Here is a 22,690-nt window from a genome sequence, read left to right on the forward strand (position 1 = left end):
TGCAAACACGGAGTGATTTCGTGGAGAGGCGTCGCGGCTTGTTCCCGGACTGGCAGCACCTGCACCAGGAGGCCCATGTGGAGCAGCACTGAGCGGGCCGCAGACCTCAGCACCTTAGTGGTCTCTCCTTTCAGTGTTTCGTCTCGTGAATGTGTGCTGCCGTCGCCATTGTTCCAGGATGCTGCTAGAGGCGAGGGACGACGACGAGACGACAGTGTTTAAAGCGGCTGCCGGTAAGCAGCGACACAGAGGCCACATTAAAACAGCTAGCCAAGTTCATGCTACTCCTGTTACTCATTACAACCTTACAACCTGACTTGTTTCTAAATATACCGCGGGAATTAAACTGGGCGCGTTTTAAAGCTGTAATTTTGAGACTTTTTTTCTAGTTAGCTTGTGGTTAAACCATTTTTCCCGTGTTGCATAATATTTCCCACTGGCTATCCTCTGACTGTCACGTTTGCTCTACTAATTAATAGGAGCAGTTTTCTTAATTCACTCAGGCTAGCAGATTACACTGCAAGCTAGAAAAAGGAAGAAGAAAAAAAAAATCTTGCATATTTTCCTTGTTGGCGTCTGCACTGATCTGAGCTGTTGTCTGAAACTGAAACTTACTGAAGGCAATAAAAAAATCAGGGAATGTTCAAGCCAAACCAGCAGACATCATGTTGCACCCACTACTCTCCCGTTAATTCCCGTAGTCCTGCTGAAACGCGTAGATGAAAAAATGTTTTCCCTCGAGGCACAGCGGGATTGAAGCTAGGGAACATATCCAAATATTTTCCTATGAAGGTTTTTTAGTTTGCATTAAAAAAAAAAAACATCATCTCACAAAGTTTGAAAATACTACATGTAAATGTTATTTTATTTCAAATATGATGACCTGATGCCTTCAGTTGGATATGTAAAAGTTCCTTTTACACTCATCTTATTTAATACTTGTCCAACTAACGATTTGAAATCATAATATTGCCTCCATATTCTGTACTATATTTTCAATTCAGAATTCAAATAAACATTACAGTATAAAGGCATTACTATTAATGAATTTAGGGTGACCCTAAAACTTTTTTCAGTTGGTATTAGGCATGTCTCGGTAAAAAGATTTTGCTGGACAATAAATTGTCCCCAAAATTATTGCGATACACGATAATATTGTGAATTTGAGACCATTTTCAACTGATATAATAAAACTGATTAATGCAAGTATGCCCAATCAAGAATCAAAAAAACCAAACATTTTTAAAGAACATTTGACATTGAAACTGGAAAACACTTCAAATATTAAAAATAAACAACCAAAACAACACAAATTACGATTGATTATGAACACTCTGTAACCAAAATTGCATTTCAAAATAAATAATTATTCATCTTAGATGGGGAAAACAGGCAAACTCATTACTTCTCTAAGTGGTGGCTTTTTAACAATGTTCCATAATAACTGTTGTCCAAATGGAAATTATCGCACCCATTTTAATTTATATTCATATTACTTGTGGCAGGCGTTAGATGATTGGCTGCTTATTGTGACAGGCGTTCTTGGTATTTACACTGACGCGAAACTGCAACAGAAAAAAAAAATGCTGTAATCTTTATATTGTAAGTAATAATATCCATACAAACCAGTCCATTTTCAGCCAGTGACGGCTTTACTCTTTTTTTTTCTGTGCATTTAAAGCCAACCAGTTTTCCTCACTACTTCTGTGAAAACCCACAGCTTCTGTGCAGGTTCTGGTGGAGCCGGTGGGTCGGTGGTTTGAGGCCTACATCAGGAGGAGAAGCAGAAATGTGTCGGCCTCCTTTCAAGAGCTGGAGGAAGAAGAGGAGTCCTCAGAAGAGTCGGAGGATGAGGAGTTACAGCTGGAGGAGCACCCGATGCTCCGAACTCTGGATCCTAAAGACTGGAAGGTACAAGACAGGAAGTGGAGGGCGGCCGCCGCCACAGTGTTAGAGTTGAGGAAACCAGTTAGACCTTTATTTCCTCTCCAGCTTTAAAATATAAAAGTTTATTTTCCCATTTCTATATATAAAAAAAATTTTTTTACAATCTGTAATGCATTTACTTGATTTTATTTTATTTCGCACAACAAAAAAACAAAAAACTAAATTTTACAAAAACTTTAAAACCAAACAGCTTGTGTATGAAAGGCATCCATATTTCTTCTATTGAGAGGTTTAATGCCTGATAAGTTGTCCCTGAAATTATTGGGATAAATGATAATATCACAATAATATTGTTATAATGGATGAGTTTTTAAAAGACTCAATTTGTCAGTGTATTAGGAAGTGGCTGAAAAAGGCTTAAAAATCTAGACTAGATATTTTTGTTGTTGTCTTTGAATCATGTTCATTATTGATGATGGCATGTCATGTATTGGTTCAGAATTTCTTGAACTTAAATGACTAATGTGTCATATTTTTTATTTTTAACCTGTATATTGATACCAAGATGAATATTTTTTCATTTACACTACTAAAATGGGTCCAGCATATAATCTTTATTTCAAAAATAGTATTGATAACTTTTTATTGCCAATATTAAAGATAAGGATGCACTGATTGGTTTTTCATTAACAGACACAGAATTCTGGTCTCTGAAGTCTGGCATAATATTTTCAATTCAAAACGAAGGAATGTGTTTAACATTGTCAAATAGAGGTAGAAGACTTTAATCCAACAAAAATGAAGGAATTATCCCTATTTATGCATCAAGGCATATTTCCTTAACCTTCTTCTTTTTTATGAAAAAAGCTATCGAAGAGTTTCAAAAAGTTTGTTGTGATACATTTATTACGTAGGAGGAAAAACGTCTTATTTATCCCTCGCATTTGACCTGCCAATCACAGATCGGTGCTCATCCATGGTAAATTGTCCCATTCTAATCTGTTTGGTCTGTTTGATTGGCCCATCTCTAATTTTAGCCTGAGAACTGTCCAAATGATTCCATCTGATCAAATTAGGAAGATTTACAGAAAGAGTTGCATCATCAGCATATAAGGAAATCCTATAATCTAATTGTGTGTGTTTTACACCAGAGGAGCCTGTGTGTGTCTTTTATTTACAAGAGTGTGGGTCTGTGCGGCCGATGTGAATCCTGTTTATCTGATTTGGCAGAATCAGGATCACTACGCTGTCCTCGGTCTGCCACACTTGCGGTATAAAGCCACGCAGAAACAGATCAAAGCGGCCCGTAAGTTCTCCTCCTCTAATGCTCATTTATCTGGATACGTGTGAAGATGATGTCTGATGACCGCTGCCGTTTCTCTGCAGACAAATCAATTGTGTTGAAGCACCATCCTGACAAAAGGAAAGCGGCAGGAGAACAGATCGTTGAAGGAGACAATGACTACTTTACCTGTATAACTAAAGGTGCCCAACTCTTCTGCAAATTAAAGCCATCAGAGTCCCGATGGCGTGTCCTCATCCCTCATCCAGCCCTTTTCCATTTTGCGCCTTAGCTATCGAAATCCTGTCGGACCCGGTGAAGAGGAGAGCCTTCGACAGCGTGGATCCAACCTTCGACAATAGCGTGCCGTCCAAAAGCGAAGGCAAAGAGAGCTTTTTTGAGGTGTTTGCTCCTGTTTTCGAGCGAAATGCCAGATGGTCTTCCAAAAAGCATGGGCCCTCTCTAGGAACCATGGACTCGTCGTTTGAAGAAGTAGACAATTTTTACTCCTTTTGGTAGGCAGAGAAGTTTGTTTTTGTGTTGTCTTTTTTCCCCCATGAAGACTGGTGTGTGGAAAGCCTTATAAATTGTTTCTACTTTTTCCAGGTATAACTTTGACTCATGGAGGGAATTCTCTTACTTAGACGAAGAGGAAAAGGAGAAAGCTGAATGGTAAGCTGATTACAAAATCCCAACGTCTGGTTAGGTTCTAGTTGAAATTCATAAGCTGGACTTCGGAACCTGTGAAGTCCCATGTTTTAACATGACAATCGTTCCGGTCCTCAGTCGAGACGAAAGGAGATGGATCGAGAAGCAGAACCGAGCTTCCAGAGCGCAGAGGAAAAAGGAGGAGATGAACAGAATACGCACGCTAGTTGGTACAGCCTCTCCACCGCCACACATACACCGCAAACCTTGATTCACAAGCGCGAGTCGGGTCCGAATAATTGACGTCGTTTCGCTGCAGATACGGCCTACAGCTGTGACCCTAGAATAAAGAAATTCAAAGAAGAAGAAAAAGCCAGGAAAGAGGCGGAGAAGAAAGCGAAGGCTGAAGCCAAGAAGAAGGAGCAGGAGGAGAAGGAGAGAGTAAGTGAAAGCTGCTCGCTGCGGTCAGTTTCTGGATTTAGGTCAGGATGCGTCAAATCAAAGATTGAAGCAGTAAAGTGTATGCAGTTGGTTGACCACACAGCATGCAACTGATTTGTAGGAGAGTGTTTGATATGTTGCTTAGCAACAGTGGTCACTTTGAAGGGGAGCTTCTACGGCGTCTGCTGCCATAAATGTATCAGGTATCGTTAAACTCCTTCACATCCTGGTTATTGTATTAATATTAGTGCCACAGTGAATGAATAATCTCCATCACTTCTTAACATATACAGTCATATTCAATAAATTATAACATGGGTTCAGATGAGGCTCATTTCTCACAATAAAAGCATCTTTTGAAAATAAAATGTAAACATTTTCATCAGACCCACATTTCTGAATGCATTTTATTTTTTTTATTGGTCTGATGTATTCTAATCTTAAATGTCATGTTTTCATTTAGCTGTTAGCAACAAATCATTAACATAAATAAAAGCTTTAAAACATCAGTTTGTGGAGAATGAGCATGTATAATGTTTAACTTGGGAGCTTAGTTGTACTCTTGGTCACTTTTAGCCTCTTTCACTGAGGCCGTCAGGAGTAAAAATAAATAAATCACCTGTGTCCAGCTGTTTTCCACAGCTGGACACACCGTGAGTCCTAAAAAGTCCAAATTCACATTTATCTGCACAAAAACCGTTTATGTGCAAACCGTTGGTGTTTCACATCAAGACGTTCATTTGGCAGAGATTTTTTATTTTTCAAGCCGGTTGGACTCGAATGCAACACGGTGCGTTTTTTGAATGAGGTTATTTAATAACTGAGAATCGAATCAGTAAGTGATGGCGATTACAAAATCTGTATTGCTAAATTCTGATCAATCCCCTTCCTTATTTTTAGGTCTCAAACTTTTTACACATTCAGTTTAAAAAAGAAAAAAAGAAAATGCAATAAAGTGAATTTGTTCCAGGTTCGGCAGGCGGAGCTGGAGGCGGCTCGTCTGGCGAAGGAGAAGGAGGAAGAGGAGGCCCGACAAGCCGCCCTGCAGGCCAAGAAGGAGAAGGACATCCAGAAGAAAGCCATCAAGAAGGAGAGGCAGAAACTCAGGACCACATGCAAGGTGAGCCAAGGAGCATGATGGGAGTTTTTTTTTTTTTTTGACTTAATGAAACCATGGAATTATTTTTTTAACAGTTCATGTTTTCTCCTCCTACAGAACTGGAATTACTTTGCTGACAGTGAAGCCGACAGCGTGAAAATGCTGGAGGAGGTGGAGAAGCTCTGTGACCGTCTGGAGCTGACGAGGTTCAGTGAACTACCACACAGCTGCAGCTGTTCACATTTCATTTCTACTCGATTGACCATTCAGATAAAATGTGGACAGAAAAGATTTTTTTTTTTTCCTCTTCCTAAAAGTACAAATAGGTCAATGTGTCCCAAACTGGAGTTTCATGATGTTTTTGTTTCAGTCTGCAGAGTCTGAATGAGATCCTGGCCTCCGCTTCAAAGGAGGACAGCAAGGCAGCAGTGGAGAAGCAGGTAAAAACGTCTTAGCTGTGTCTGAAGAGCTCAATAGATTCCACCTAATTCAACTATTTGACACATTTCTTTTTGTGTGTGTGTGTGTGTTCTTTAAGGTAGAGGAAGTGAACACCCAACTGCAGAAGGAGAAGGATGCTGAGGTTCAGGCCCGGCAGGCGGCCCGGAGCGCTGAGCAGGCCAGCGGGGGGGGCGGCGGAGGGAAGGGCTGGAACGAGGACGACCTCCAGCTGCTCATCAAAGCGGTCAACCTGTTCCCTGCTGGAACCAACGCCAGGTAGGCCGGGCAGAAAAAGCTCAAACGGCGCCCTGCAAAATGAGGTCCAACCTCAGGCGGTGTGTGTTGCTGGGTTTTTGTAACTGATGCTGCTCCAAGTTGTGGTTTTACTCTGAAGAAATTTGAAACTGGTGTTTCTGTTTGGAAGAGGTGCTGTGAGCTTATCACTCTCACTTTGCTTGTGTTTTAATATTTACTGTTTTGTCTTCCAGGTGGGAAGTTATTGCTAACTACATGAACCTGCACTCCACCAGCGGGATGAAGAGGACAGCCAAAGACGTCATTAACAAAGCCAAGAATCTTCAGAAGCTCGGTAAGATTTAGACATGAGGAGGAGCAAAACGAAGGTCATGTTACTCTGTCATCTCAATAGAAACAAAATAATAATTAATAATAAACAAATAATTAATAATATATATTTTTTGAAGTTTTCTGTTTCTGAGCCATTTTTTAAAAATGCTGACGCGGTCATTTTTTTTAGTTGGGAGCTCATGAAACATTATGAATTTTAATACGAGGCTCTTAAGCAGACGTTAATATTATGGGAAATCATTTGCATTTTAGTTTCCCAATTCTAGGTGTGGAAAAATGACCACGCAGACAAAAACCTATTCTTCTTAAATATGAAATAATGAAAAGCTGTTTAAATACATTTTAAATTTATATGATAGCATCAGTTTTGTGCAACTCATTTAGTGGTTTGATTTTCTAAATTGACAATTTTACATCTTTTTTTTAATTTCAGATTCTAAAGCTGGAGGTATATTTAGATGAATAACAGTCATTGATGGCAAATTGTGATAAAATCTAAATATATTTGGTAATCAAGTCTGTGTTTTATTATTGTAGAATTCAGCTTATTTAAGTCTGGGTGCCACAAAATAGCGAAATAGCCCTTTAGCGCATCGCCCAATCAGAAACCAGCTTCATTGTTTAAGATTTATTGGGGAAAGGATAAAACCTGAGTAGGTGAACATTGGGCAATGTCATTAAAAACTAATAAAACAATTGATCAGAGTATAAAAAGGTGATGCTGTGATCCTCCTCAGATCCACTACAGAAAGATGAGATCAACAGAAAGGCCTATGAGAAGTTCAAGAAGGAGCACACATCGGTGCCGCCCTCCATAGACAACGCCTTGCCCTCAGAGAGGTTCGATGGTAAGTGGATTTCACCGTAGAACAAAGAGCCATCATTGTGTAGATCCACAGCATTATTGATTGGCAACGTTTATTTATTTTTTTTAAAGAAAATGGGTGGATGGATCGTTTGTGCTATTAGTCGCTATTCAGGTTTTGCTAATGCTCAGCAACTTGCTTGTAAAAATGCTTTTCCTCAGTGTCTGAGCTGCAGGATAGAGCAACGACTCTTTGAGCATAGCATACTATGAGTATACTTGTAATATACTGAGTATAGCAAAGTATACTATACCATGAGTATGCTATACTCATGGTATAGTATACTCATGGTATAGTATCGGTATACTCAGTATGCTGAGTCTTTTTTGCCAATTTTTTACATCGTACTAGACATTTTTGCCCATTTTATTTTTATACATACTTTTACCCATTTTGAATGTCATTGACACATATATATAACAATGAACTTAAATGAGACATAGCATATAGAAATGCTATGCTGTGTCAAATGAATTTGAGACTAATTTTGCATCAAAATTGAAGTCAGAAGAGACATATTGCATATGGTATATCAAAAAGGGCTCAAATGAAACATATAGTGTAGAGAGATTTGTTTAGAAAATTAAATTGAAGGAAAATGATGAAAGTTTGATGGATTTTGGTACCTAGGTTCTTGCACTCAGTCTTTTGTCATTACATTTTTGCTTCTGTTTTCTTGGTCTGTTAAGCTATTTCTAGTTTTTAGAAAGAAAAAAGCCAAGATACAGTATTGAGATTTAAAATGCAGACATTTCAGTCTACATATGCACAACCTTTAACATACTCTGTAATTTAAGTCAAATACCACTGCAGTCATCACAAACTAGTTGATTTGTGATGTTTCAGCCACGGGAAGTGAAGGGAACGCTGCCCCCTGGACCACAGAGGAGCAGAAACTTCTAGAACAAGCTCTGAAGACCTACCCTGTGAGCACTCCTGAGCGCTGGGAGAAGATTGCTGGTGCTGTTCCTGAACGAAGCAAGAAGGACTGTATGAAGAGGTACAAGGTATGGTCATCCAAACCGGTGGTATTCACCGTCCTCATCATTGAATGAGAGTCTTAAAATGTATTGCTAACCAAATATTTCCGTTTGTCTGACAGGAGCTGGTGGAGATGGTCAAAGCCAAGAAAGCTGCTCAGGAACAAGTGGCAGCCAAGAATAAAAAATGACACCAACCACAAATGAGAATAGAATCTGTGTTATTTTAATGTTATTGTGTTATTCTTTATTTTATAATAAAAACAAAAACTAGACCCAAGACTTAAATATGTTTGTGTGCAGTTGACGGTTCCTCAGCAGTGCTGCTCAGCTTCTCATCCAGAACATCCCACTGCGGATCTGGTTGTAGTCTGGTAGCTGTTCTATTGGACCTGCAACAAGAAAAAAAATACATTACTAGATGTTTGTAGTTTAAGCAGAAAGACTTGATACATTTTGTATAATCACTAAAGTATATCACTTTAAATATTTACACCTTATGCTTGTAACCTCACCAAAACTGTACAGACTGAGCATTTTTGTCAGTGTTATTTTTAGTTTTTCCACTTGGAATGAAAATTTTAAAAGTGCAACATACCAACAGCTGCGATGGCAGGAGCCCTGTTGTAGATGTATTTGGTGCAGACCTCCTTAATGGTGTTGGCATCAATGGCCTGTGACAAAAAGATTACATGCAATATTATCAGATATTTAATCATTTTAACAATTTTTGCCAAACTGGCTACTGTCGTCCCAACAAATACTTCAATGTAAGTCAATGAGGACACTGCTGTTCTAAATGACAGTAAGGGGTTAAAACATTGATTGTAGCTAAGGAAACGGTCTTTTGCATTTTCTCAGTTGTTTATTTTTGTATTCATGTAACAAGTAGCATGGCAGCAACGCTATACAGGTTGATATTTTCCATTTTCTGGCTAACAGAATGGTCAGGAAAAATGGACATTATCCACTGGCAGGAAGTCTTGTGGATAGCCTTGGTATTGTCACAAGATATGGACCAATTGGTTGAAAATGATAGGGATTTAAATAATCACTTGTTACCAAGATTTGAGTAGTATAAAGCCACTGGTACCACATCTGGTACCACTTCTAGAAGACCAAGACTAGCAAAGTACAGTATTTTCCAGACCATAAGGCGCACCGGATTATAAGGCGATTTTTGAGGAAAATTTAAGGCTTTTAGGAGCGCCTTATAGTCCAGAAAATACGGTAAGTCAATCACCAAAACTGGACAGTTGTTTCTCAACTGTTCAGGCTGGAGGTGTGGGGGATATACTTTATAATCTCAAATGGGCCCTAAAGAGCAGCATGTAAACACCACTCTTAAATATTGTCTGACTATGTCCATCACTTTATCACTACAGTATAGCAATCTTCTGGTGGCTACTTCTAACAAAAATGTTCCATGTTTAAGTATGTTAAGCATGGAATGAACCATAGACTACTGTGCCAATCCACCATTGAGATGTAGAGCAAGAGATTCACATCATGAATATTCAACTGACAAATCAGTAGTGACTAATGCCATCAGGTCACTGTGGACCAAACACTGAATGTTTCAGATATCGTCTAGTTTACGCAACAAACGACTAAGACGTCCAACAATAGAGAGATGTATATAAAGCGGTCAATGAATCTGGGTGAATGTTTTATCTCCATAAAGGACTCTACAGGCAGCTACATCAACTGGCTGCCTGAAGGTTCATCGTCTAACTTCCAGAGTGTAACTCACGTCAATCCGGGCCTCCAGTTCATGCAGAGGTATCCGCCGGCTGTAGCACAGCATCTGTCTGCCAATGTCCTCGCAGATTGGGGTGGATCCTGTGGGGAACCGATCAGAGTTACCTCAAGCGACATGTCGGCGCGGTCCTCCATCAGGCCAACCTACCGTCGAGATGCAGGAGCATGTTGGTCTTGAGCAGATTCTTGGCCCGAGCCACCTCGCTTTCTGTCACGCTCGTACAGAGAGACATCCTGTCGAGGAGCAACCGTCGGCGTTACGTTTCTGACGTCAACTTGTCCCTTTCGTTCTAGTCTGCGTTTGCGTGCTCACCATTCCATCTGAGTGAAGTGCATCATGTCGCTGATGGTGCCCGGCTCACACACCATGTAGAGTCCCCACAGGCCCGTGTCCGTGTAGCAGGTGTTGAAGGACTGGAAGCTGTGGCACAGGTTTCCCTGACAGGCCATCTGGGCCAGCTTACTGGACAGATTCTGAGGACAGAACCCGACTTCAACCATCAGCCTCACCTGGTCCCTCACGCATTTTTACTGTTTGGAAACAGAACATTTGAAATCTTCCTTGATACTCACCACACCGCCACCAAACGAGCGGTCCCAGTTTCCAATCAGGGTGTTGGCCACCATCAGAGGGATGGTGTCCGGGTGAGACCACCCGACTGCTTCCACAGCGATGGCGATGTGAGCCAGGGGCATTTTATCGTCGCGCACGCGGATCTGGAACAGAAGCAGACCGACCGGCGGTTTCTCTACAGGGTTCCAACACGACATCGAAAAGCAAAAAGAAAAATTGGATTTTAAGCTCTCAGACTTTATGTCTTCTTCCAGAATCTTAAAGCTTAAACTGTAAGATTTTGAAGGAAAAAAGGCTTTTTACACTGATAATATCCAGATTACCTTCATTTTTGCCACAACAAGATCTGGGTTTTTGTCCAACTTTGTGATTTTGAGTTATAAACTGGACTGAAGATTCTTGAACTACATTCATTCCAAATGCCATGAAATTGGAATTCAGATTTTTTAATTTTTTCCCTTTTGGAATTTTGTTACCTGAAGATTCCTATCACTGATTTGTCCGACCTTGGTTAACCCATCAGCCAAAAAGAAGTGTAATAGCCCACACTGCTAAATCTAGTGTCTGGTCCGAGTTATTCCGAGATTTATGGAGGATAAACAGATGTTTTCTATTCCTATTCATCTACAATGTTAAAAAAAAGAAGAAAAAAAATGGAAACTTTGTAATTTTTTAATGGGAAGACCGTCAGAACCCGGTCTCCTGGTGTTTCTCTTAAAGAGTAACACAGCACTGCCTCTCCCCCACTTGTTGCTTCACACTCCTGTTCAGAAAACTGAAAAAACTCTTATCCTTTGCTTACAAGAAAGACAAAATCAACTGTTTTAAAATCTCTGAAGTTGTGAACGACAGACTGCTTCACCTTGGAGACCAAAGGAGAACCAGCCATTATGTTCATTAAGGCAGCTTAGTTTTAAAAGTACGACTGGAAATGTGCAAACACCAACAAAAACTGCCTCTTCCGTCTGAGGTAAAAGCTCAGACTTGGGCATATTGACAGTCGTTTCCACAATCCTTCATTTCTTTGTTGAATTTAATTGAAAATGTCCAGCTTGAAATATTGTAAACCATTTTAAATGCAACAAAAGGGCCAGCAGAGAGCCAAAATTACTGGTTTTATTCATATTTTAACTGTACTTAGTATTAGAAAGCTTTGAAACTCCAGATGATGCTGTCTGTTTTTACAACCTCAATATTTCAACAGAAAAAAAAATAAAAATTGAAGACAGCTTCCTACCTCACTTCCTGTGAAGTGGCACAGAGGAAGAGCGGGGGCTCCGCCTTGATCCCGACTGGGAAGTCTTCCGAAGTGAAACTTGGCCAAACTGTGGAGTTCCTGGTGGCAAACACCTGATCAGGAGGAAAGGTAGAAATCTGGGTCAGAGGGGTCTCTGGAAAGAACCAACAAACATTCTCATCTTCTGGAACCTGATCCTCTGTCACCACATGTCAGGAGTAAAAGGAAAGATTTAAATGAACCCTGATGGGTCAAACCCAAAGTTTGTTGATGGGTTACATTTTAAAACGTGTATGGTAGAGCATGAAACCTTACTGCATGTCTTTGACAAGAAATTAAGACTAGTTCAACTAATTCTTGATGATTAAACTCATTGAAATTAGAAAATAAATATCCCTAAAGGCCCAGTGGTGTTGCTGCATTCATGGACATGAGAAAGTGTCGGTGAATCAGACCTCCAGCAGCCGCCAATACGATCCTGGGTCCTTTGTAGTGTGTAGTGATGTACTCCACCAGGTCTCCTCTGTTGATCGTCCTGGATACCAAACACACACACACACACACACACACACACAAAACGATCACTAGAAGGACTAAATCAGAGTTAGAGTCAGCTACCTGGACTGAAGGTAGTCTTACTTGATGTTCTCAGTGGGGCCCAGGATGGTCCTGCCCAGTGCCGTGGACTGGTACGCTGTGGCGTGCAGGTAGTCAAAAACCACTTCCTGCAGGTTGGTCTCCACTTCCTGCATCTCCCTCAGGATCACGCCTCGCTCCCTCTCGATCTCCGCCTCGCCCAGCATGCTGTTCTGGATGATGTCGGCCAGGATCTCGACAGCTGGGGCAAAAAGAAAACAGACGCCGGCTCAAGAACGGTCGGCTCGGTCCGGCAAACCTTTCGATCGACTGGCTTTCCTGTTCCGCACCTCGCGGCAGATCCTTTGAGAAAGCTTTGGCGTAGTAGACCGTCTGCTCGCGGGATGTGTAGGCGTTCAGGTGAGCGCCCATGTTCTCAATCTCCAACTCCAGGTCCAGCTGGGAGCGCTTCCTGGTGCCCTGAGGGACAGTTGGACTAGCCGATCAACTCGCTTGTTTTCCAGGGAGGTTGAGGTAGAAAAATGTCACGCTCCCTCACCTTAAATGCCATATGCTCCAGAAAGTGTGCTGTGCCGTTATTCCTCTGGTTCTCATAGCGACTGCCGGCATCTATCCATAAGCCCACCTGGAAGGAGGAGTTTATGAATGTTCCTGTCTACTTGGAAATGTTTGGGACTTTAGGCGGAGAACCTTTGACTCACAGTGCAGGTTGTAAGTCCAGAGTCCTCTGAAGCCACCCGGAGACCGTTCTCTAAACTGGTCACTTTGGTTTCAGGGACATTTAGCGCCACCTGCTGAGCGGCCGGAGTAGCCAACAGTCGCCTGGGTCTAACGGGAAGCTGACGGGGACAGAAGTGACTTAGAAATTATTTAGGCAAATCCCTTGCAGATATTTATCAATATTCATACAAACTGCAAGCATGAGTTTTATTTAATAATTTATAATTAGGTTTTTCTTAAGAAATTATTCCAACCAAATTGTTAGTTTTGGGTATTTTATTTTGTAGTAATTATTTATCTTGCCCTTACAACTTTCTTAAATTGTAAAACTCAATTCTTTTAAAATCTTTTAACTTCCTATTTTGGGGCATTTACTTTATTTCCTACTTTAACTGATTAGCTTCCCTATTCCTGTTGGGGAAAAAAGAGCATCCACACAGCATAATGTCGCCACTACCATGTTTCACCATGGACAGTGTTAGTTTTCTGTCAGACACATGACTTTGCATGCCAGTCAAAAAGTTTGATTTTGGTCTCATCTGATCACAGCAGGTTAAATAAATTAATTTATGACTGCAAACATTTTAAAAGAAATTTAAACAGGCACTGTATAAGCTAGCTATGATGTCTACCTAAAATGTTTGAGGCCACTTAGCAATTCAAACTTATTTTCCTTTTTTTTAGTATAACAATAAGATAAAACCTGAGTATATTTAAAATAATTTGTTCTCACTGATAAATTAAGCAAAGGTCGATATGAAAAAGCTTTACTTTTTAGGGGGAAATTTTTGATAACTTCTATAATAAACTGTAAACCGTTACAAAACCCCCAAAATCCCACAGTCTAAAACCCTTAGTCTCTAGATAAGCAACTAGAAATTGCAAGCATTCACAGATAAAGATTAATTTGACTAAACTCTTAAAGTAAGAAGAAAAAGTATAAACATGGGATGTAGGGGTTAGGGGGTCATGGATGCTTTTTGACTTGGGGCCCCAAAATTACTAAGCCCCGCCTCTGTAAACGGCAAGTCATTATGATGATGATGCTTCATTTAAACAACTTATGTACGTTTTTAATCACTCAGCACTATAATCGACAGCCATTGGCCACAGCTTTGGTTTATTAATTATACCAAACCGAGGAAGCAGACGGACATATTCCTAATTAATAACAAAAAGATCCTGTGACGCCTTGCCGTAAGGTTTTACTCCGTTATTCTGCGTATAGTTGATTACAAGACCAACAACAATGTAGAAACGCAGGAAAGAGACTAATACTTACCCCGTTAGGATAACGCGTCTTCACTAAATGTCTTTGAAGAAGATATCTCCCAGCTGACGTGAGGCGATGTAAGGACGCCGCCATATTGTTTATTTGTAGCACTGCGCAAGCGTGGGGCCAACGCAACATCCATCAAGTTTTACATAATAAAACTGTACAAATGTCTACAGTATGCACTTTTTTTTTTAAATTACATAAACTGTGATGTTGCCCTCTTTCCTAAACAATGTTAAAATTGTGTTTAAAAAGTGAGTAGCATGATATGTAGTTTAGACAGTCACGAAGATGCAAACAATACCCACATTATGCAGTGCATCTATGGGTCAAACATTTTTAGAACTTGTGGAACCCCGTGGTTCATAGAATCTTTGTATTATTTTTGTTTTATGTTCTTTCAGATGGAAGCGTTTATCTTATTTACAACTCTCAGCAAATACATCTAGTAATAATAGTTAACATTTATTTTGAAAGGGCTAGAGCTGGGAAGCGGAAGTCCGAGGTTAGCCTAGCGCGAATTTCTTGCATTGTAAGGCGGTGCTGCGCTCCAAGTCCATATAGTTGGAGAAACCAAAGTCCTTTCTTATGCAGCGTCCAGCTAGCTACAGCCAGATATTTCAAGGTATCCGGGTGACACTTTAGGTTTGTTTTTGGTGAGTTTAACTTTAATTTCAGCTGTGTTGTTAGCAGCTAACTGTGTTGGGATTAGCTTGAACCGCTGTCAGGTGGTCTGAACTTTGGTGCGATACTGAAGACTGTCCGTCTTTGCACTGGCTTTCAGGAAAACATGGCGGAGCTGATGGACGGTGACCTGGAAGACGGAGAAATTTCCGGCTCGGACTCTGAGATGGGTGGCGCTGCGGCTGAACAAGCGCGAGCTCGGGGGCTTTCGGCGTTCAGCGGGGACTCCTTCCAGCACATACCCGCTACTGTTAACCAGCCTCCCGCCGCCGCCTACCGGAGCTCCGCCAAGACGGCGGAGTCTAGCGACAGTGACGCGGACTCGTCAGACGAGGAGGCCGCTGTGTGGCGTCGAAAGCGGCTAAAGGTGTCAAACGCCCCGCCGCCGGCCGCCTGTCCCGCGCGGTTCGGTCCGCCCCCCGTGTCCGCCTGCGGAGCACCTGGAAGCCGCAAGGTGAACAACATCTGGGGCTCCGTGGTGCAAGAGCAGTGCCAGGATGCCATAACCGCGGAGCTGGGTGTGTTTGGCATGGAGGGCGTCAGCATGGCCAGCAGAAGTGTTGAGACTTATAACTTCGTCTTGGCTCGGAAGATGATGGAGAAGGAGAGGGAGATGGAGAGGCAAACTAGGGAGGAAGGAGAGGTGAGCATGCTGGATGCTGATCTGGAGGATTACATGAAAGGCCGAGGGTCAGAGGACAGAGCTGGGGGTGATGCTAAGAGAAAGCGGCCTGCCAAAGACAGAATAGGACCTAAAGCTGAGATGGACATCAAGGGCCGGTATGAGATCACAGAGGACGACCCAGACGATAAGGTGGTGGAGGAGATCGCGTACAGACTGCAGGAGCCGAAGAAAGAACTGATCGAACGTGTGGTCCAGGTCGTTGGAAAGAAAAAAGCCATAGAACTGCTGGGAGAGACTGCCAAGCTGGAGGAAAACGGTGGCATGTACACTATGGACGGGAGCAGGCGGCGAACCCCTGGCGGAGTGTTCCTCAACCTGCTGAAGAACATGCCCAGCATCAGCAAGACCCAGATCAAAAAGGTCTTCCTGGAGGAGTACCAGAGGGACTGCAAGAGCAAGAAGGCGGCGCAGAAGAGAAGGCGGCACGTGCTGGCCAAGAAGATGAAGCAGGCCATCGGCACGCTGAACCTGCAGGAGCATGACGATGTCTCCAGGGAGACGTTCGCCAGCGATACCAACGAGGCCTTGGAGTCACTGGAGGAGCCTGCGGAGGGAGAGGGAGAGGCGGAGGGGGAGGGAGAGGCGGAGGGGGAGGAAGAGGAAGAGGCAAAGGAGGAAGTTGCTGCTGGGACTGAGGAGACACCTGTGGTCTACAACTCTGCAGACCTGGAGGTCTTCTGAGGGGGGATTTCTGCGAGAACAAAAGTAACTATTGACTACAGTGAAAATGGCACACTGAAAGCACTGCATTTTGGAGAACGTCATACTCTCTGACTGGTCTGTTTTTTGTTTGTAATAAAAGAATCTGTGCTGAAAGTTTTTTGTTTTTTGGGGTGGGGGGTTTGTTCTAGCTTGATATGATCATTGGCTTTAAATAAGTTTTGACTGAACCTTTGGATGTTTTCTCCAACTACAGTGACCTTTATTATTGTATCTGGGTTTGGGTTCTGATCTATTAAACTCATTATGATTCAGTAATATTTAACACAACCAATGATGGCCTCTCTCAGCGCTGCCGCAGTTAGAAAAAAAAAAAAACAAAAAAACAGCCGTAACTTTGCATCAACAATGCAGCATCTCTGGAATTGTGTTCAGGTATGGCGCAAACCCCAGGACAAGTATGAACTATAGTTATTGCAGTCCTGACAAAAGTCCACTAGATGGCAGACATGCTACTTAACGTCTCCTTGAACGTTTTACATTTTATCATGCTACAACCACAACCTTGCATTTTAATAAATCTTTGCAATTAACAGTACATACAGACAAGAGCAGAAAAAAAATTATACTTTTTTTTTATTTACAAATACAATTCTTTTTTAAGAGCAACGAAAATTTTATAGTCCAGTTTATTCTGCTTTCCATAAATAATCCCCTAAGATTTCACATCATTAGCAAATAAAAGTCCATCAGTTTGTGATTTATACTCATTATAAATCCAGCTGTTCTGTCAAGAGCTCCAAATTTTGTTAGAGAGCATTAGAAAAGAGAGAATGGGGAAATAACCAGCACTCCAAAAATATATACAAAGTATAATGTGGGGGAAAAAAAATAACCCTAATTTTCCCCCCTTTTTTTGCACAGGAGTTGTGTACACTACTTTCCTCTAAAAGACACAAAGTTTTGTGGAGATGCTGCCCATGACATACACTATACTTACTACTTTACTAGCAAATTATGTCATTGGCTCAAAAACTTTGCATCATTTGGCAGTTTACATCATTACCTTTAGATTTAAAATTGATAAATTCATAACATTGTTGGTTGTGATTACATCAGCGGTTGCTACAGAAGCAATTCATAGATCTGAATTCCAACTTCCATAATAAATCGAAAGCAGAATTGGTTTCAAATAAAGAACCACTGATGGATATTTTCTATAAAAGCAAAATGCACGTATTAGTGCGCCTGTAATGCCCTGTTTAAGAAAAGCTGTAACATTTCAGAAAGCAATTTCTGCTTCATTTAAGTTAAACATTTAAATCTCGCCTCACAAATGGCTTCAGCTAACAGCTGAATCTAAATCAAAGTAAAGTTTGCCGTGGTCTGACAGAAACCCAGAAATTGGGGGAGCGTTTAATGGCGGCGGTGGATTTGTCACCTGAATCGCACTTGAAGAGGATCATTACGTCCGCTCATGGCTGCCACATGAAAGCCCAGAGGCACGCTTTATAATCCCGTCACTTAGCGACTGTCTTATTTGCTTGCGGATGTGCCTTCTCTGATAATCTGTTGCTACATCGCCTTGAAAAAGTATTCCTACCCCACCCGACCAACTCCTCTGAGTCAATACTTTGCCAAATCACCTTTCATTGTGCAAATACAGCTTCTCTTAACTTGGAGAGTACATGTCTGACCTTGTTGGTATATTCTCCCACCTGAGCAGTGTATCTATGTCGCTCCTAGAGTTAGCATGAGCCTCTAGGCTGTTTCTCTGTTTAATGATCTCTGTCAGTTTCCATGTAGGGCAATGGGTTGCAATGGATTTTATTTATGGAGTATAGAACAAGAAGCACATCAACATTGTGAATTTGTAAGGTGGGAATACTTTTTCCACGGTACAGTAAGTGGTAAAAAAAAAAAAGAAAAAGCAGCAAGCTAATTAAGTCTACACGAAGGTAAGGAGACCCGGGTATATTACTGTCACGTCCTCTGATGTTTTGCTGCGGTTTATCCCATTTGTCGCCCTATGAGTAGAAATGAGATATTTACTTTAATCACAAAAGTGATCAAAGCCTGGATTATCAAAGAACTTGGTGCGCTGCAGGAGGTGAGTGATATTCTGCCTCATCTTATTCATGTGGATTTGTTACCCGCTGTCTCTGGTCTCAGGGTCTCTGTATCTGTCACCTGGCAACGAACTTGTTGCCTGGATACAGCACGCCATTTCTTATTTCCCTTGGATCAAACAAGACCAGAGCTGAATTGCTGGTATCTTTGGGTGATCCAGTTCATCCATGACACAGACAGATTACTCACTACTTAGCATGTCACGCACCGTAAGCTCTTTAGTGTCTTGCAATGACCAGGAAAGCAGAAGTCACGTTTTGTACCTGTCAGAGCAAATCTCAGAGACATCAGGAGGGGTTTCCGTCACTGTCCACCACAGATTTGCACTTTGACCGAAGAAAAACCAGGATCTCTTTTGATCCGTCTTTCTCTCCCCCGTAGCACGTCCTCTCAGCTACAGAATTTGGCCCAGAGAGCAGCACCAAAGGTGAGTTGGATAACATCATCAGATGACTATCGAGAAGAGGCAGTGACTCAGCTCTTTCTGTGAAACAAAGGTGACCCAGTTGGGAGTGGTGAAGAGACAACAGATCACATTCATGAAGTATGTCAGCTCTGGGGAGACTCTAAGATTAATTGATGCTCTGGTTGCTAGAAAACAATCCTGGTTATTTTGTTTGCAAGGACCTTGATATCTGATTTTTTTTAATGTGCAATTATTATTTCATCTATTTAGGGAATAAAAGCTACCCAAATCATGAATGAACAGGGAGAAAGGCAAAGGTTTGGTTTAATTTTAATTGACCTTATTGCCAGACCTTATTGCTCCCTTGCCTGTGGAGTCAGCGTTGAGTGTTTTCGTTGGTAGTTTGGTGTAAAGCACTTTCACCTGCCTTGTTACTGAAATGTGATATACAAATACTTGACAGGTTATCTAGACGTTGCTTTGAAGTTAAACTGACCAATTTTGAGGTAGTCTAATGTCAATTAATTTTAATTGAACTGCATCATTATTTTCCCTCCGTGTCGCAGTTATTCTGGGCAGTTCATGGTGCGAAGTCTACATACACTAATCATAGGTGTCTTTCATTTTTAATTGACTCGTTCTTTTCCAAAATGGAATAATTATTGATGACTGACCATGTTTAACCATTCTACTAGACAAAATTGGCTGAGTTAAGCTCGAATGTGCTGCTGGAATGCCAAACCGTGTCTAAGTTTAAATATCTAGCTATTGATTTGACACAAAGTTAATGGATTTGGAGGTAGACCTCTTTTTCATTATTCCTCTAACCTTTCCAAAACCAGTTTTCGTGGTGTGCCGGCCGGGAACCATTGTTCAGCTAAAACAAAATTTAACTTTTTGATTGCTACTTAAAACATGAGGCCAGAAGGGACATAATTTAATGTCTAGACTTAAAAGAGTGGATTTTTCTCTGTCTCTCAAGCAAGTACTAGCAGAACATAGAGCAACCGGGATAATTTGACCTCTTAATCGTGTTGTCTTTTTGTTACCTAAGAATATATTTGAGTGGGTATGAAGCCTCTGTGTCTAAATGCAGCTCCAAAGCCACCGGTTTCCTTTTTAATTCCCTCCCTTTTGATGAACTAGAAGTGGCGTCTTCCCAAGCATTCCCTTTCAGTAGCATTCCTCATGCCTCGACGTGGGTGACCTTTTTAGTTCTGGCTTACCAGCCAACTATGCCAGCAGTATTTATGCCTCTATTCTTGCAATGCACCATCCTTCCACGACACAATTACTGCCGATTATACAGCAAAGCAGGTCATTTCTGCTGTGACGTTCAGGAAACCTTAATTAGAATTTCACTGGAAGGAAACCTCATGTACTGTCATGTAATTATGAAATGTCAACTGACAATGACTGGGTTTAAATGTGGAAGCATTCTGCGAGTGACAGGTGAACACATTTCTCACTTCTTTTCTCATTTTCTCCCTGCTTGGAATAAAAGGAAAATGTACCATTTCAGAGGCACCGGTGGACTTAATAGAGCAGATTACTGACGCAAAGCAAGGCGAGAATCTCCAGTTGGAATTTTCTTTAGATCTAAAAACAACCATTGTCACCATTGTTATAAAAATGGCCCCTTTTTGGCTTGCATTGTGGACTAGTACATATGCACCAATTTTCATGTGTATATGTGAAGCTGTTCAAAGGGCCTGTGGATGCACATTTTAACTGTTTTGATATACAAAATAATTTAATTAGTTTGAACTTCTCTGGCTTTTCATGTGTCTAGTTTCTCAGACAACAGTTCATATGTTTAAAGACCAATAGTGTAAAAACTCTGGCATTTTAATAAGAGCTTCTACGGAAGCCCTGACAGTCAAGGGGATAGCTCCCTTGACTGTCAGTCTCCTTTTATCAGTCTCTGACCAAATTTAATTGTTTATCTGAAAATAACAATAACAACAAAAAGCTAGATTTAAATATTGTCAAGTTTAGTTTTTTTCTCCAGAAACGGTTTGCCTGGAGAGGAGCATAAAACATTGTGATGTGTAAAATTTGATAAATTATGTTTTTCTATAAAGTCTGACTACAAGATAAATTTAGCTCATTTCTACAGCAGAAAGGGAAAAAATGTATCTTAAGTGAGGTTTTTTCTTGCTTAAGCCCTAAATGACAAGACGTAAAAATTTTTTTTGAATTTGACATTTTTGAAAGTCTTTTTCTTCTTCTCAACCACCAGACACAGGGAAAGAAAAAAAATTATGTGCCCAAGCAAGAGAAAAAAAAAAAAAAACAGGGAAAAAAGGGAAAAAAAATAAAATAAATTATTTTCCTTGTTGGATGATAATGGAAAAAAACCTTGGAAATATGGCATGACAGAATATTTGCCCCACTTGCCATTCAGGGCTGAAGTGAAAAAAAGACTTTAAAAAAAACAGATTTTTTTTTTCTTTTCCCGTGTGTGTTGAAAGATAAAAAGAAAAAACGTAAGCTTGAAAAACATCCATCCATTTTCTTACTCCCTTGTCCCTAAATGGGGTCGGGAGGTGCTGGTGCCCATCTCCAGCTAACGTTCCGAGCGAGAGGTGGGGTACACTCTGGACAGGTCACCAGTCTGTCGCTGGGCAACACAGAAATAAAAATATTCAACACTAAACTTTTAATTTCAATTGCATGCATAGAAAAGTCAGCCAAGATAGTGGAAAGCAAAGATGCAAAGTTTTCACAGTTTTGCTAGAAACATACGAGTACATTGTTGTACTCATATGTACTCGAGGCACTTGAACTTAAAGGTGCAGGACCAGTCAGGTAATAAGATTCTCTTGTCAAGCATCGAGTCAGACTGACAGATTGCTCTGGGATTGCTATTAATGGCCGAGTTTGTAGTCTTTTGCATGGAAACAATAGGCCTGCCTGCATTCAAGATGGACGAGCAATGTACTGTACTGTCCATCACTACTTTGGTTTTCATTTGGAAAGGCACATTCTCAGCAGAGTAGCACCGCACTTCATAAGGACAGATGAAAACTCCTAGAGCTCTGTGATGCCATCATCACAAAGATCTCTGAAGACTTGCTACAAATGAAAAAGTATTTGTTCCCTCACATATTTCTTCTTTTTTTGCTGTTTTGTCACAGTTAAATGTTTCAAATTAATAAAAATGATCTGTGGCTATCCCAATCAACCTGATTTGGATAGCTTTATTAGAAGATAATTACCTCCAGATCTGTGGGAATATGTGAAACAAAAATAGTCTACTGTCTTGAGACTGTAGTGTCATTTTTTTCTAGAGAGCCTTGTCCAGTTTGATAACTCTCTTCACAGCTCACTCTCCGCTAAACGTTTTGGTTAGGGCCGCCCGGTGGCGTCCTCGAACCCGGATGACAGTCTCATTAATCTGACGGATGACTTCTCCGCCCCCGTCATGCCAGGCTTCCATTATGTCGACCAGTGTGTAATCGCCCAGACTGGCGCACCATTAAGATGAATCTGGTGTGTTCCTTTAAGCGCTCTTGGCAATCCGCACAGCTCACATTTGTGGCCCGCATCGGGGAGGATATAGGTCACCGGGAACGCGTGCTGTGAGATGGCACCAAAAAGTTCAGTCCTTGGTTTCCGGTGAGGCAGAAGCTGTTAGACCTATAAACTGGAATCTTTAGTTAAAGTTATTTGTATCTTTTTAGGTTTTTGCTTTGCCAAACAGAAGCGGTTTCTAATATGTGGGC

At 41.1% G+C, this 22,690-nt stretch overlaps 3 protein-coding genes across 3 annotated transcripts; 2 read left to right on the forward strand and 1 right to left on the reverse strand.

Annotated features, from left to right (window-relative positions):
* Positions 1–13: 13 nt before the first annotated feature.
* dnajc2 (DnaJ (Hsp40) homolog, subfamily C, member 2) lies at positions 14–8,507 on the forward strand. The gene is made up of 16 exons (XM_008401285.2): positions 14–233; positions 1,721–1,911; positions 3,118–3,193; positions 3,274–3,372; positions 3,462–3,684; positions 3,776–3,841; positions 3,956–4,047; positions 4,137–4,258; positions 5,229–5,378; positions 5,475–5,563; positions 5,728–5,797; positions 5,896–6,074; positions 6,287–6,387; positions 7,124–7,234; positions 8,099–8,259; positions 8,355–8,507. The coding sequence occupies exons 1-16, from the start codon at positions 179–181 to the stop codon at positions 8,421–8,423; spliced, it is 1,854 nt and encodes a 617-aa protein (XP_008399507.1). The 5' UTR covers positions 14–178; the 3' UTR covers positions 8,424–8,507.
* On the reverse strand, positions 8,454–14,547 carry pmpcb (peptidase, mitochondrial processing subunit beta). Its single transcript, XM_008401287.2, has 13 exons — positions 14,404–14,547; positions 13,103–13,240; positions 12,940–13,026; positions 12,731–12,860; positions 12,444–12,642; positions 12,260–12,339; positions 11,805–11,917; positions 10,567–10,710; positions 10,307–10,467; positions 10,142–10,227; positions 9,986–10,074; positions 8,831–8,906; positions 8,454–8,624 (listed from the first exon to the last, which is right to left on the reverse strand). The coding sequence occupies exons 1-13, from the start codon at positions 14,530–14,532 to the stop codon at positions 8,560–8,562; spliced, it is 1,497 nt and encodes a 498-aa protein (XP_008399509.1). The 5' UTR covers positions 14,533–14,547; the 3' UTR covers positions 8,454–8,559.
* Positions 14,548–14,621: 74 nt separating this feature from the next.
* Positions 14,622–16,582, forward strand: phax (phosphorylated adaptor for RNA export). Its single transcript, XM_008401286.2, has 2 exons — positions 14,622–15,053; positions 15,182–16,582. The coding sequence occupies exon 2, from the start codon at positions 15,188–15,190 to the stop codon at positions 16,445–16,447; it is 1,260 nt and encodes a 419-aa protein (XP_008399508.1). The 5' UTR covers positions 14,622–15,053; positions 15,182–15,187; the 3' UTR covers positions 16,448–16,582.
* The last annotated feature ends 6,108 nt before the right edge of the window (positions 16,583–22,690 follow it).

Source organism: Poecilia reticulata, linkage group LG23, assembly GCF_000633615.1.
Source record: "Poecilia reticulata strain Guanapo linkage group LG23, Guppy_female_1.0+MT, whole genome shotgun sequence".
NCBI classification, from domain to species: Eukaryota; Metazoa; Chordata; class Actinopteri; order Cyprinodontiformes; family Poeciliidae; genus Poecilia; species Poecilia reticulata.

Bases quoted from the DNA above. Each gene is read 5' to 3' on its own strand.
- dnajc2 (XM_008401285.2), top strand. From the start codon at position 179: ATGCTGCTAGAGGCGAGGGACGACGACGAGACGACAGTGTTTAAAGCG. The intron at 4,259-5,228 runs GTAAGTGAAAGC...AATTTGTTCCAG, and splicing joins AGCAGGAGGAGAAGGAGAGA to GTTCGGCAGGCGGAGCTGGA. The intron at 8,260-8,354 runs GTATGGTCATCC...TTTGTCTGACAG, and splicing joins ACTGTATGAAGAGGTACAAG to GAGCTGGTGGAGATGGTCAA.
- pmpcb (XM_008401287.2), bottom strand. From the start codon at position 14,532: ATGTTGCGTTGGCCCCACGCTTGCGCAGTGCTACAAATAAACAATATG. The intron at 13,027-13,102 runs GTGAGTCAAAGG...TCCTCCTTCCAG, and splicing joins CTGGACTTACAACCTGCACT to GTGGGCTTATGGATAGATGC. The intron at 8,625-8,830 runs GTATGTTGCACT...TTCTTGTTGCAG, and splicing joins TCCTGCCATCGCAGCTGTTG to GTCCAATAGAACAGCTACCA.
- phax (XM_008401286.2), top strand. From the start codon at position 15,188: ATGGCGGAGCTGATGGACGGTGACCTGGAAGACGGAGAAATTTCCGGC.